The sequence below is a fragment of the Morone saxatilis genome, unplaced genomic scaffold (genome assembly GCF_004916995.1).
Source record: "Morone saxatilis isolate NCDOM2014 unplaced genomic scaffold, NCSU_SB_2.0 Contig14, whole genome shotgun sequence".
NCBI classification, from domain to species: domain Eukaryota; kingdom Metazoa; phylum Chordata; class Actinopteri; family Moronidae; genus Morone; species Morone saxatilis.
The window spans coordinates 15245841-15260981 of NW_023339696.1; the positions used below are offsets into that span (position 1 = coordinate 15245841).

Below are 15141 nucleotides of genomic sequence, written 5' to 3' on the forward strand. Positions count from 1 at the left end.
ATGACACAAATTAATTCACCTTTTGATTTATATGGTTTAGCAAAATAGAACAGTATTTACAATTCCAGGTGTGATACTTTAATTTAATACAATGAACTGCCTCGATTACATAACAAACAGTAAATTGTGAATGATTAGACAAATAATCAATAAATGAAAAAACAACATTAAGCTCACAAAGCCAAGATGCTACTGGTATCAGAAGGAATATAATTTAATGTCTGATAAGACAAATTATCAACTGGTTCCTTCTTTTGCATGAATCCACTCTTGGTCCCCTCTGTCCTCACACAGTCTTCACTCCTTGTTCAGTGGGATACTGCGAGGTCCTGACACTAGGAGGTCTAGTAAGACCTTGTTACCAATACTGAACCCAGTCCACTGGTGCATACTGGCTCTGCGCCTCTATCTGTCCATCTGTCAGCTGTAGTCCATGTTAGAGGTGAGTAAGTGGAAAGTGAGGGTGGGGTAGGGTCTAATGGACTAGCAGCCACTGTTCCGCCGTGCGTATGCCTGCCCACCGAGCATGTACTCCATCTCTTGGAAGTGCATGTTGGATACAGAGATGGCTGATGCTCCTTTCTCCTTAAAGCCAGCCTTGAGATAGAAGGGCACCAGGAAGTCCTCGCAAATCAGCAAAGCTCGACGGAGGCCCGGCATACAGTGCAGGTACTGCAAGTAGCGCCACAACAGGATGGAGCCCTTGCCTTGCTGGCGACAGTGACGGTGCACTGACAGCACATGGATGTGCACAGTGGGGGTGTCTGGGACATGCTGAGTCATTGCCTCCTGGAGAAAAAATATTATATAGAATCATTAATGATGCCAAGGTAAGTTTCACAAAAAGTAATTTGCATGGAAATGTCTTTCTTTTTTCTTTTTTTTTTTACAGTAACTATGTTTTCATACCTGTGAAAGTCTCTCCTTGTCCCAGCCAGAGCCAATGATGAAAGCTACCAGCTGTCCCTCCTCAAACCAACCCAGTGACAACTCAGGGCATTGACCCAGGAAGTTAAGCACTTCATCCAGGGTAAGTGGACACTCTCCGGACACAGAGACAAACGCTGGGGGATAAAAAGAGGAACCAGTTCATACAGTGGGTCGTGTACTGGGAGTAATGATGATGATCAGAAAAAGACTACATGAAAGATGGATGAGAGAAATGTGTCTTTTAAATTAAAACTGGCCCAAAGATGATATTGAACATCCAAACGCAGTATTTAATGTATAAATGTATTGTACATCAAATACTGTGATACATTTACGATTATACATGTATACCTTTCCCAATGACAGAATAGAAATCACTGTTTATTCACTTTATACACGTAGAATTTCAGTCAAGTGTTTAAATCGTGTTTAAATACATATCGGGTTAGTCATACAGGATGTAATTTATAAATATTATAAATATTTACAAATATTCTGTTTGTAAACAGCAGAAACTTACCTTCTCTCTCAATTTCAAATACACTGATGGCATCCTGCGGCGTGAGGTTCCTGAACTCGCTGGCTGGGAGTGTGTGTCGTCTCTGTCGCAGGGGGTTGACCACTCTGACAGGTGTCTTCAGAAAGAAGGGCTTGAGAAACGGTGAGCCACTGACCTGCATGATGCCTCAATAATACAAGACGGGAGGTTCTGATTATTTGTCAGAGCTCTTTTGTTAATCTAATTTCTTCTTTTCCAGACTTTTGCAGTATAAATGTTATACTGATGCTATCAATTATGCCAGTCAGAGTAAGTCAAACCCTGCCAACAAAACTTTTGCCGTGTTCTCTGTTTGTCCTACACGTCTGACTGTAACTGACTCACTGCAGGAGGCAAGATGCTGACCTTCGTGTCTCTCCTGCTCTCGCCTCCTCCTCTTCTTTTTCTCTGATCTCATACTGCAAAGTAGTCGTCTCAAAGTAGGATAGCTGTCTGTGCACGTGTCTCCAAAGTCTCTAAATCCCCTGCTCTCAAATGACAGACATTTTATTCTTGAAGTATTTCTTTTGTGATTTGCATATTTTTAAAACGGCCCAGTTCAGAGACAGACAGTTCTGTAGTTGCAGCTTTTCATTGTGCATATTATAATTAGTCCATCTGGATTAACCCCATCTTAGGTTGTTGACAGCAATCATTTGTAAATTTCCAAAACTTATTTAAGAACATATGTGATATTTTTTTGTGACGATGAGATTTTATGCCAAATGGGATGAGAATAGCTATTTCAAGCATATTAATAATATCACTGCTCACCTTCAATAAACTGTTGAGAGATGTGAAAAAGATAAGGATTCACATTGCACATCATATGTTGGCACATGCACTTATTGAATATGTATGTGCTCAGGGCGGGGATGAGTGAGACGTGGTGTGACTGGATGCGGTCATGGGCAGGGTTTTGGAAATCAAGGGCATGTGGACTAATTTAACTTTACTGAGTGAGGGGGGAGATTTGTGTGGATTGCTGTTGGGATGATTTCATGCCTCAAAGAGGTTTAGCACAGCCTAATTAATTGGGAGAGCACTTGCTTTGACTGCCCTCAGGTAAACCTGTACACAGACTTTCCCAGACAAAGAAGTGATTTAAGTTCATTATAAATTTGTTTTTAATGGCAAATTAATCCTGAATCTCTATATTAAAAATTCTCACCAAAGGAAAATATAGTCCTGTCTTTTTTTTTACCCTTATTTTGGTTGTTTATTAGTTTAAAACTGTTTTTGTTTAAAACTGTTTTGTTGTTTAAAAACAGTATTCTTGGTTGGTTTAACTTTTCCAAACAGTTGGTTTAACATTTTCTTTCTCAAGCATCTGCAAATTGTGAAAGTAAAAAAGATCTTTTTGAAGTAGTCTTATTTATTTATTTCTCTCTAACAGGCTTCACACCACAATCGCCTGGCTTGAGGCTTAGCCCTAATATCGTTGCATTTACCCTCAAGAGATCAAACCAAAATAGAATTGTTTTAAGGATTATTGTTTCACCCCACTGCTTCCACTTGGCTTTCACTACAGTGATGAATGGGAAATCTCCCACCTAATCTGGACAGCTGGCCAATCACAAATACAAGAACATCCTCTGACGTTAGAGGCAAACACGGTTGTCCAGAGATGAAATTACCTTTTCTGGCCTGCAACCTGTCAATCTGTGTGGCCTGGCCTGTGACAGGTAGGAGCAGTCTGAAATAATTTTAGGCCAATAGTTGACCAGTTGTAGCACGTTTGTGATATTAATTTAATTATTTAAATGTATAGATTTTAACAGCCGCATGTTAAATGCTGACGGACAAAGCAGTTATGAATCTGAATATAAATCAGCTGGCCTCTGTTGGTCCGCTGTTCTCCGGTTCTGTTGCACATCAACAGTCCCCCTGTTGTTTTTGTTTTCCCGCACCTATCAGACTAATAAAAAGTGGGTAGACTAAGACTCTACTCGGCGACTAATGATTTAGTCGACTATTAGGGGGTAGCTCTAAATAATTCCTCATGGTCTCTTAAAATAGTCTGTCACAGCGCAACTGAATGACAAGGTTAAGTTTTGAGAATCCCAGACACATGTTTTAGCTTTTCAGACAAGCTATTAAAATAACTGGACTTTGGCTCTCGAGACTGTGAATGCAATATATGAGAGCTAATAGAAGATTAAACCCTGACTTTTTAGAAAACCTCACCCACTGACCGTCTCTAGCTGAGTGTCATACACCGTAATCTTGTTTACAGCGTGTGTGTACACATACACTTGCACACACACTTTCTCAGTGTATTATGTTTTTACAGGCAAGCTTGAGGCCACAGTGTAACCAAATCCTCATTAAACTTTACACTGGCATGCACCTGTTGGTCCAGCTGAAGAGAGAGCAACAGTTAACCAACACTGCAGAGGAATGTCATTATGTTCGAAATCTGAAACATGTAACACTCTTTCAAAATAAAGCATGTACTTGTTTCAAGATGAGACCTAATACTATACAGTAGATCACATCATAAAAAGGACATCCTCCTATTTTATTTTATACTTTATATTTTATACTTAAATTCAATGATACTGATTAAACAACAATGAGATTCTAGATATATAATTGAACTCTCTAACCCCCAACCCTAACTCTATCCCTAGAACTAGAGAACACCCGGGGAACATAGGAATGACTTGAAGAGATAGCTAAGTATCAACAAGAAATTCGGACTATTTTTTGCCCGTCTAGAGACAAAGATTGTAGATGAGCTTAGTGTTTGTGTGTGTGTGTGTGTGTGTGTGTTTGCGCCAGCAGTCATCCACTTGGCTCTGTGTCAGCCCTAATTAATTTGTTGACAATACAGGTCATACTGTTTTATCCTTCAGCCTTCTGGAACCAGAGTAGTGTATTTATCAGCAGCGCTGCTCTCAAATTAACCAAGTGAAACTCTCACAATTTCTCAGAGGGTCACCAAATGTTCTTTATTTTCAATAGGCCTACAAGTTGACTACAGCATAAAACCACAAACGGCACTCTTTGTTACACTTTTTTGACAGGCCGAACAGAAATCCTAATCATGTATTAATCATAAACCATAACACCTTTCAAGTAGAAGATTAACTGAGGACCTGTTTTCATGGTTTTACAGCAGTCCATGGGTTAGATGCAAACTGCAGTGCAACCAATGTTAACGGCGCAGTTTTGTTTCCTACTTTGCCAGCAGAGGGCACTGATAGAGGACTCATTTTGCCAGGTTACAGCAGTGTCTGGCAGCTTTGCATTTGAAATTAGATGCAAAAGGATGAATCTATGCACTATTAATGTGATTTTTCCAGATTTTTCCTGTTAGGAATATGAACTCATATTTGAGATGTGTTTTTCTTTCAGAAACACCACAATTTATTCTTGACAGATTTACTTTATGGCTATTGGGGGGTAATGACTGAGTTAACTGAAAATCAGTTTGCAAATGTGTCGTATTTATAAAAAGTAATAATTTAAAGTAATCCTTTATTGATCCCCCTGAGGGAAAATTCGGCTGTCTGTAATGCCGTTGATCATAAACCGGCCACATTTTTGTGTGGTCTGAACTGTTCTGTGTAGTCCTGAAAAGGACATGCTGGGACTTAGAGATAGAATGTAGCATTTTTCCAGTCCTACATGTGTACACTGGGATCCCTCGCCATACTTTTTACATTACTGTGTAATATCCTTTCTTTTCAACTCTCAGGCAAATTTAGACAACATTTAAGTTCCATTTTAAGCCAAATTAGTTTCACTAAAAAGCACATGCAATAGATTCTAATTTGCAGGATTATACAATAAAAAGAATATATTGATATATATTATATATGCTAATATATATTAAAAGTAATATTGTGATTGATCAGAAAAAAACTGGTAGTTGAAGTACTGAATCTTTGTTCTTTATTGTTATACACATGCTGCTATACACACAAGGAAAGACAGGTATTAATTTTACAGAGCCACAAACCACCTACTGTGGAGTTATCCTGGATACCAGGTCAATAGTGGTCAAAACAGGAACAGGAAGGCACGGTGTCAAGTTGAAATGGCACAGAAGATGAGGGGGGAAAAATAAAAAATAAACATGTTACTTAAAAGCAGTGAGAGATTTAAGCCTCTACAAATTCACATGCAAATGCTAGCCCAATTATTAAAATGCAATGTTTTAATATTATTTAATGTCAATTTATTGCATTGAATGTGTTCCTTCCAATCAAATGTATCTTACAGGAATGCACTTGAACCCAAACACTAAGATTAAATGCATAATTGATATATGGCCATAAAATAATAAATGAACAATTCAATTTAATATTGCAATAACAATAACGAGATACATTTTTCCAGTAGCATGAAGTTTGCAATAGAAAAAAGGGTTCTGTACATCAGCATCAAAAATCCTGTCTACGGGCTGAAAACTTGTATATTGTAGCATTTATAAGAACACTAATGTCCAATGCAACAAGCAGGCAGCCATACCAATTCAAGGCACATAGATCTATATGCATGGCGCTACACATACAGGACCAAGGAAAGTAAAGGCGTTGCAGCCACAAACACCTGAACCCTTTTTTGCAGCTACGTCACATAAGCAGACACTGGCATTGCCACAAAAAGACTGTACAGAGATGTACCACATCTACGACAAGCACACTTACTGTGCCACACTGAGTCAGAATACATGTAGCATCTATGCTTGTTGCAGGCTTTAGCTATCTTTGAGTTCAGCTGTTAGGATGTGAATCTGTAGCTCTTATTTATTTATCTTAAACAATGTGCATTTTAACTGAGTCTAGCTGCATTACTTCAATATTAGGATTTTTTTTTTTATGTAATATGCAAGTATACAATTTTGGAATAACTACACAGGATTCTAGTACAGTTTTGATACATAGATATCACATAATTTGAAATAATCAAAAAGTGACACATAGATCTTTAAGACTGCATACAACTTAAACTAATCTCATCATAAACTCTTGTTATAAGGAATGGATTATAAACGATTTTGTCAGAGTGCAAAATCACTTCAAATGGACACACAGATACATAAGTAATATGTTTTAAAATTTCTGCTCATAACTCAAATCAACCTGACTGGAAAACAAGTTCTTAAGTCATTAATGTATTTCACTGATGAATACAATATCTAAACACAAACTGTATTTATAAATTCTTCTGAATTTAGTGTTAAGCAATTGATACAGTTTAAAGTAAGTGTGCTTAAAAGCACCACCATGACAGGTAGTGAAATATCTCTGGAATCCACATTACTAGACCACAAGTCTGGCCAAGACACAAAACTGAACACCATCTGACAGTTAATGAAATGTTTTCAAAGCTGGAGAAACAATGTCTTTTTTAAAAACATCAGTCATCTTTGCAGGAGTCAAATTTCTTTTGATGGAACAAACACAGTCCACCCTCGTCCTGGTGGACTTCATTTCAGGGCTGTCATTGGCTCTGATCACAAAAAGGAAGGTAAAAGGAACAGAAGGACTGGATGATCTTTGTAAAGCATAAATCTGTTCTGATGGATGGGAAGAAAAAGGCTGGACCAGAGTCAGGGGTTGAGGTGCTCATCCTCCATATGAAGGCTGCTTGTAGGACACAGGAGAGGTTGGCTGGAGCAGTTTGTGCTCTGACTTTTCAGGCTTTCCGTAGACTCTGATGACCCTGGAGAGGAGGAAGCAACAGATAAGCAACATGGCTCAAAGGGAACTTTCCAGTCAGACTTTAGAAATTGTACTCATTCTTGATAAGATAAGCCGGTTTTTAATGCAAACATGGCCTATCACAGTAAATTCACCTGATAATACCTGCTGGATGTTTTCTTTTTCTAGCTGTTATAGATGACAATAGATGTTTTTATGGAGAACAGGGTTTGGTGAGAGCAGTAGAGCTCATTCACAGAGAAGGAGAGCAGACAGGAAAGCCTACATACCACAGTTATTCCTCCATACCAATAGAGCAGGCATCAGGACCAAGAGCTGCCCAAAGTGAGGCGGTACGAAGGGACAGGACGGCAGGGAACAGAAAAAGGAGTGTTAGGAAATAGAGAAGCACAAAAGCACACAGATTAGATGCAAAGCTCAGGGAATCACAGCCTTGATTCTTGGATTTAAGAGGAGAAATGTTAGAGAACCAGAACAGATTCATGAACTAGAAAGAAGTCAAAAATAAGCAGGAACCAGACAATGTGTAGTTGATAATTCTATAAATTGAAGGAGCTGCTGTCAATGATCAGTCAACTGATTTGCTCTAAGCTGTCATGAGAGTACACGTCAATACAGTATATATGGATTTATACATAAAGAGATTATATACACAGTACATATTCCACTTTTTTCCTGTATGAACAGGGCTTCAAAAATGTCCTTTCCTTTCGCTCCTGGCAGAGAATTTCTCACCTGGCAGAGACAAGTCACCTGGTGGGTCGCTCTCTGTTTTGGTCAAGCTGCTGTGTTCACTGCTGCAGTCCTGTAAGATGTCCCCTTCAGAATGCATCCTGTCCTCTGGATCACCCGGGAGGATAAATGTCAATGAATGGAACTCTCAAAGAAAACAAAGTATCACATAATTAGTGCCAAATGAGAACACTCACCATCATCTGGGGACAGGGATTCTGCCACGTCCTCGGTTGCTGTGGCCTGGAAGAAGAAGGAAAGAAGGTCACGTTAACGCTTGTTTTTTTGCAGTAGCAGAGACAAAGTTTAAATGTCAGGTGGTAAATTGGTGGCTTACGTCTGTGGGGGCGGGGCTGCTGGACAGCATTGGGTGTGGCTGAGCATCAGACATCTCGGACAGCTTCTCCTCATCTTCCTCCTGGATGGGAGAGGATGGGGACCTAAGGGTGCTGGAGTAGGAGGCAAAAAAAATAAACGAGAGAGATACAGTACATCAGTTAATTCAATCAATCAGGTGTAGGTGTGAGGAGTAAATCTGATTACTGACCAAGCCTAACATGAAGTGATGTTACACATGTAAGCATATTATCTCATTTCCTATCCTAACTTGATTACTTCCAGCAATGTGTGTGTACACATACTATATATAGTATACATACTCTTTGTGAGATTACCTGTCAGGTGACTTGCTGACTTTGCCTTTCTGCAGACTCCCATCACTTAAATGCTCTGGGGAGCTCAGCTGTCTGCTGTCACCTCCCACACCCCCTGAGAAGTTGATTTCATCATAAAGGGGGGCTGATGGGATGGCAGGAGACACTGACCGCAGACCATTAAGAGCCTCCAACAGTGAGATGGGTTCAAAGCCGGGAGGAACTGAGTCTGTGCTCTGCAAAGAGACGTAGACGAGGACTGGTTGTGACAATGCACAGTTGATTGAACTGGAATAAAGAGGACTATAAAAAAAGCTTTCTTTGACTATTGCAACAATTTATGTACATCTCTTGTCTGCCACTGCCTAACAAAGCCATCCAGTAGCAGCCTGTACCTTGATTTTAACAGCATCCTGAAAGCTACAAGGCTTTAACCCTGAAGCAACTGCAGGCAGATTATTAGATGGAGGTGTTAAATTGAATTAACATTTGTGAATTTCAGCCGTTCTAATGCTGCACCCCATTACAGTGTTTTTACTGTAGCACTTCATATGGCAATAAAGCTAAAATATGTTACGCAGCCCCAATTCATGCCCAGTTTCCCCTTGATGCTGCTGCACATCTTGGCCAATTTTAGCAGATTTTAACTGATACACAGATGTGCATGAGACTTACTGAGTGCTCGTCATGGTCCATAGTCTGAGCCAGAACAGGGCTGAAGGACACAGGGGAAAGAGCACCAGGTTTTTTCCTCACAGCTCTGATCTGCAGCAAGGCTCTGAAGGCTAGTAAGAGGAACACAGAGTCAAATTAAACACCATAACGATGTACAAATAATTACTTCAACTTTCAACTTCAACTACTTTTCAAATAGGATTAATAAAGGCTTTAAGGAACTTTATTAAAATAATGTAACACTTCTTACGCAGCCTGCAGATTGGACAGTTGTTGGCCTGGTAACGCAGAGTGTCTGCGCAGGAGTTGCAGAGACACAGATGTCTGCAGGGCAGGATGAGTGTATCTCGCAGGTCAGACAGACAGACAACACACTCGTTGCTGTTGTCACTGTTTTCATCATCTGATGGCTGGAAAAAGAAAACAAATTCAATCAAACGTCACTCAAATAAAACATTCAGTACGGAGATTCATGTTTACGGCATTATTTTCACAGGAACCTTGGTTTCTTGGTTGTTTTTGTTCTCAATCCCATAGATCTCCTGTAAGAGGTAGCTCACACGGTCCACCTAGAAAGATACAGAGACATTCATGTTGAGAAGGTTGAGAATAAACTGATTCATATATTTCACTGCTGAATGTTATTTACAGTCTTAAACATTAAAAACATCTATCTTCGCATGTACTTAATTAAATCACTGTAATGTTTCATTTTTAGAGAAAGGTTAAAAACACAAAAATCAGATAGTCTATGTGATATTACTTTGAGCTCCCTGTAATCTAAGTTTACATTCAACCTCTACTGTATGGATCTGCGTTACTGCCAGACTCCCAAGGGTCTCGGCACAGATTTATCAAAAGCTGCAGATGAGTATGAGGGTCATTGATGGTCTGCATAAAACATCCTGCATTAACTGTAGCACATACAGCAAGCGCTTCACAATTTACTGACTTGGATTTAGGGTTATTAAAAAAAAAAAAATTCATTAAAGCAAAGTGTGGATATCCACTTCCACTTAATAATTTGCTAAATAATAATAATAATAATATTGAAATAAGAACATTCATAAACCTACTATTTGCTTCTGCTTCAGAGGCTTGATGGAGAAACTGCCATCAACATGCTAGAGGTAAAAAAAAAACAACACACAAACAAAACATGTTTTAGCTCATATAAAACTTGTTTTATACAGAGTGAAATGAATTACTTTTATTTAGATGTATACTTACTCTTTCAAAGGCTGCCAAAAGTACGTGAGCATGTCCAAGGCAATCTTGGAAAGAAAGAACAGTAACGTGTTTAATGTTGACTGAACTAAAACAGTATTAGTGCAATTCCTTATAACTGGTGAGCCACTATTGTATATTACATATATTTCACTATTTCCTAAATTTTCCAGTTCCATTTGTAAACCAGTTTTAGTAGAAAAGATATGTTGTCCTGGCTGATAACATTTCTAGTAACCTACCATCCCCTTCATCAACCACAGCTTGGATCACCATGGGAAACACTCCTCGGTCAAGGTCAAAGTTCAACTTTAAGAAAAACGATGCAAATATTTGAGTTAGTAGTCAGTCAAAGATTGTGTTGAGGCACTGATGTAAGTACCAGTGGATACATGAACAATTTTTTGCGTATACTTACATCTTCCTCTTTCCACTCGCTGAAATCTATTTTGAAAAATGGCATGGAGAACTGCTGGCTCACCCCTCGCTTGTAGTGTACAGTTTCAGAGACCAGTGAGGGATTCTTTGGGCTGTACCTGAACACATAAACAACACACAACACAAAACATATTTCAGAGAAAAATGGTCAGTGTGCAGAAAGATGGAAAGAAAACCTGGACTTCCTGGTTGCTCAAATCCTGTTTTTTCTAACTGGGGCAACGGCGAAAGTTGACATTGAGACATTTATCAGTAAGGAAAGCCTAATGGCGGCTGTCATCTTTACGTAGTCAGTACTCATTAGCGTCCCTTGACAAAATGAAAATAACAAAACCTGAATAGCACAGCAGAACAGTAGTTACGTCTGATCCTTCTGAATTCCGAAAAATGTATCATCTTTCAGTCTCATCATAACATAAAAACTTCAGATTGAACTATTACTTTCATCTTCTTCTCAGTCTTATCTGCAGTAACCATGGTGACTGGTGGTTGCTAGGTACCCACCGTATCTATTCTAGTCTTTGTGCTCTAAGGATTGAATCTCACTACCCATAAAACTGAGTTTAAATCTCTTTGGCACACTGTTTCCCAGTAAAATGATTTTGCTGTGTCAGTTACATGAATCTGTTTAAGTAGTTAAAATCTGAACAACTGATCCTCTTATAGATGGATTCAATTTAAAACAAATGAACTAAAGACTAGATAAGATTCTGATTCTGTCATTATTTTTGTGCTACTAATAGCTACAACTTCATCTCATTCAGTCTTTAGATCAGACTCTTACACTGCCATCCCGTTGGAGAACTCCTCAAATGCTTGGCAGTAGAGGGTGATGGCCACCCGAGCATCAGCATCGAAGGTGAACTCCACACCATACTGAACCTTTGGTTTTCCACCCTCCTCCACCGGTGTGTCAGATTCCTCTTTGTACCTAGAATCAGAAGTTTTGAATGGAAACTCTTTGCCTTAAAACAGTTCTTTACTTTCACTGTGATCTGTATCATAATATTGCCTCACTAGCTTTACCTGACCAAACGCAAGGAGTCCTTTCTGATGTTGACCAGACTCCTCAGAGTTTTCACAGGCTCGTGGGGTGCAGGCGTCACATATGGAAACTAGTAAACAATAACAACACTATGAATTATGATATTTGAAATTAGCAACATGGTTTCACTCATTTACTAACAAGAAATGTAAAAACTGCATGCAAGTTTTACAGCTGTGGAAAATATAGCTGAATTCTCAGATGATTAAAACCACTGGGATGAAGAAACATCTGCTCTCACCTGCACTGGCCGATTTCCAAGAAAATTCAGGTCCATGTTTTCACCAAAGAGGTATCCCTCCGGATGCGGTGTGTCGAATTTCTCTCCTCCCATGAAGAAGTGGCTTGCAAAATAATTCCCTGAGGACGAGAGAAAATGGGAATAATAATAAAGACACTGCCAGCAATAGAATATAGTGACACACTGATTATTTTCTGTCCTTTTTTAATATTTCTTTTAGAAGGAACCTCTCTGCCTGTGTCAGTGTAACAAATAATTCAGTGTATATGCAGTTACTTCAAATAACTACTTACTTCAAGACTTAAACCCCAAAACAACCTCACACAGGTAGTGTTAACATTACGTTTTAAGGCTCTCTTCTTTTGCCATTTTTTAAATTTAATTAAAGTCTATAATTCAGTTAAAGAAAAACAGTTAATGAAGGTTGTTTACTAAATGGGATCAATACATAAAACTAAGGTTACATCAGCAAGTCACCAACACCATGCCACTGTTGTACACAACGGTTACTGCAGCTTGACTATTCACATGAATACATCTAAACAAGATTGTTTTTCAGTGTAGTGGATTTAACCACCCATGAACAAGAAAATAAGATTCCCAGTAACTTCATTATCAATCAAAGTATCAGCCATCGTGCCTGTATATGTTACATAAATAATATAAATAAAAATTAACTGGTTTTAATGGGTTTTAAACAGTTAGATTATTTGTTCTCATTGTGATTTAACCATCTCCACATTGTGTTTTTATTGCTTGTTCGATGTCCTCATAACAACGTTAAAGTGTAATAATAAACGCAAGACATACTTATCTGAAATATCTTTAAAATTGTACACAAACACTAAATCATTTGTTGACATACACCTCATGTCTCCCTCTAGTACCATCAATTTAATTTAATGTGTATAAAACATCAACACATTTAGTTTTGGTGTTGGAAACATAATGCTTCATGCATTATGATCCCGAAGCTGCTAAAACAGAATAATAAATCAGAATCAGGTTTATTGCCAAGTCGGTTTTCACATACAAGGAATTTGCCCTTGGTAAGTTTGCTGCATAACAATTAACCATAAAAAATATAAATAAAGATAAAAAAATAGAGAATAAAAGGAGCGAATATATACAAATATAAAAAGAAGGAGAATATGTACAATAAATATTAATATAATTAGTGAATAGCTGTACAGAAATGTGCAAACAACTTGCACTGATCTGTGTGTACACATACATGATAGTAAATATTACAAGATTATCTGAATAAATCTCTTCTATCTGGAGCACTCACATGTTTGCAATCATTATCTATCCATCTATCTATCTATCTATCTATCTATCTATCTATCTGATGATCATCAGAAAAGAAGAACAAACAGCTAGAAGCCAGTTTCTGCTCGCTGCCTCGATGTGTTCGCTACAAAACATTATGAGGAAATGGGAATTCAGTCAAAGACACGCTGCCGATGACTTTACCAGACTTCGGTGGGAATCGATATGCAGAGTTCGCCTGGATGTCGATATCCTCAACACCAGCGATCCTGCGACTGAGGATGGAGCCCATCTTCCTCTGCTGGGTGTTAGCTACAGTTAGCTCGCAGCCTCGGCAGCTCGCAGCGCGTCAACAGCTCCGATTATCCTTCAGCGTGCTTTTTATTTTTTTTAATTTTTTTTTTACCGCCACAGCAAAGATAACGTCAACCAGAAACAGAAAGAGCCTTCGTTAATTTAACATGTTACACGTTCAGTTTAACCGCGGCTGCGTTGTTAAATGCTGATGCTAACAGGAAACAAACTGAGACGAGCTGTTGTGTTTTTTTTTTTCCAGAGCTGTGGTGACGTAGCAGGGAGTCAACCTGATTGGCTGTCTCATACGCGGCGTTCGCTTTAATTGATGGGACTGCCCGGCGGGGAGGAGGTGAGGGGGGCGGGGACGGGGGTCAGCCACAAGGGCGTCGGATGGTTTTTAATGTGTTTTTTTGAGGTACAAAGTAGATTAGCGACACAATCCCAACAACAGTTAAAAATAATGAAATAATAAAATAATAATAATAAAAGTGGAAAAGCAAAATGTTTCCTTAATAATTTCGTCACACAATTATGAAGCCCTATATGTGGGCCCATAAAGTACATGGACAGTAATTAATAAATAACTAAATAAATGTTCATTCTCCCGCCGAAAATAATACATCAATTAATTAATAAAATAACCGCATAATCGTGTTACTGCTAGACTATTAGAGTCTGTAATAATATACTGTCAGTGGTAATTATGTACAGCATCGAACAGTAAACACGACTCTTTCAAGTGTTTACTGCCCTCCAGTGGTCAGAGGGGAGAACTGCAGCATTACGGTTGTGGCACATTAAGTAAAAATATTATTATTATTATGTACACGTCATTATTAGTGTGGTTAAGACAAATAACAACAGTAACATCAACACTGGTAATTATTAGATCTACAATCTGTTCGACTTTATCCTTCTCTGAATCAGGAGTGTTTACTGCCCTCTTGTGGCCACGGTGAGTAACTACAACACATCGAATCATAAAGCGAGCGTCACTGCAGACATTCAGGTTTTCCGGTATGTACTTTCAAAATAAATGCTTCAACAGACACAAACTAACACTGCATCATTAAATACTAAATTCGCACCTTACACACAAGGTTAATATCAATAATAATAATAATAATAATAATAATAAGTATTACTACTGCTACCAGAAATAATATAAATAATAATAATAATTAATATTGTCATGTAAAATATATTGTTTATATCAATATGTAACAATCATTAATGGTAGGATTACCAGATCCCAACAAACCAAATGTGGGACAAACACTATGTTTGTGTGGGACAATGTGGGACACTTTGCCAAAGTTGATAGGTAATCTAAAAAATGTGTATAATATCAACCTAACTTAAAATATAAACATTTCTATTCTGCCCCTTAGCTCCTACCATCTCCAAGCTTTGCACTC

At 38.4% G+C, this 15141-nt stretch overlaps 2 protein-coding genes across 3 annotated transcripts; both read right to left on the reverse strand.

Moving 5' to 3' along the window:
• Positions 1-483: 483 nt before the first annotated feature.
• On the reverse strand, positions 484-1616 carry aanat2 (arylalkylamine N-acetyltransferase 2). The gene is made up of 3 exons (XM_035655277.1): positions 1451-1616; positions 910-1064; positions 484-789 (listed from the first exon to the last, which is right to left on the reverse strand). Exons 1-3 carry the CDS (start codon positions 1608-1610, stop codon positions 484-486), a joined length of 621 nt encoding a protein of 206 aa, XP_035511170.1. The 5' UTR covers positions 1611-1616.
• Positions 1617-5345: 3729 nt separating this feature from the next.
• mgrn1b (mahogunin, ring finger 1b) lies at positions 5346-13991 on the reverse strand. 2 transcript variants are annotated; one of them, XM_035655173.1, is made up of 17 exons: positions 13631-13991; positions 12155-12273; positions 11895-11983; positions 11653-11799; positions 10849-10966; positions 10673-10739; positions 10434-10477; positions 10280-10327; positions 9704-9772; positions 9454-9613; positions 9204-9313; positions 8550-8764; positions 8213-8324; positions 8073-8118; positions 7879-7983; positions 7413-7458; positions 5346-7144 (listed from the first exon to the last, which is right to left on the reverse strand). In XM_035655173.1, exons 1-16 carry the CDS (start codon positions 13716-13718, stop codon positions 7418-7420), a joined length of 1578 nt encoding a protein of 525 aa, XP_035511066.1. In that variant the 5' UTR covers positions 13719-13991; the 3' UTR covers positions 5346-7144; positions 7413-7417. The 2 variants fall into 2 exon arrangements, with proteins under 2 accessions (XP_035511066.1, XP_035511065.1); XM_035655172.1 differs by lacking the exon at positions 7413-7458.
• Between the last annotated feature and the right edge of the window lie 1150 nt (positions 13992-15141).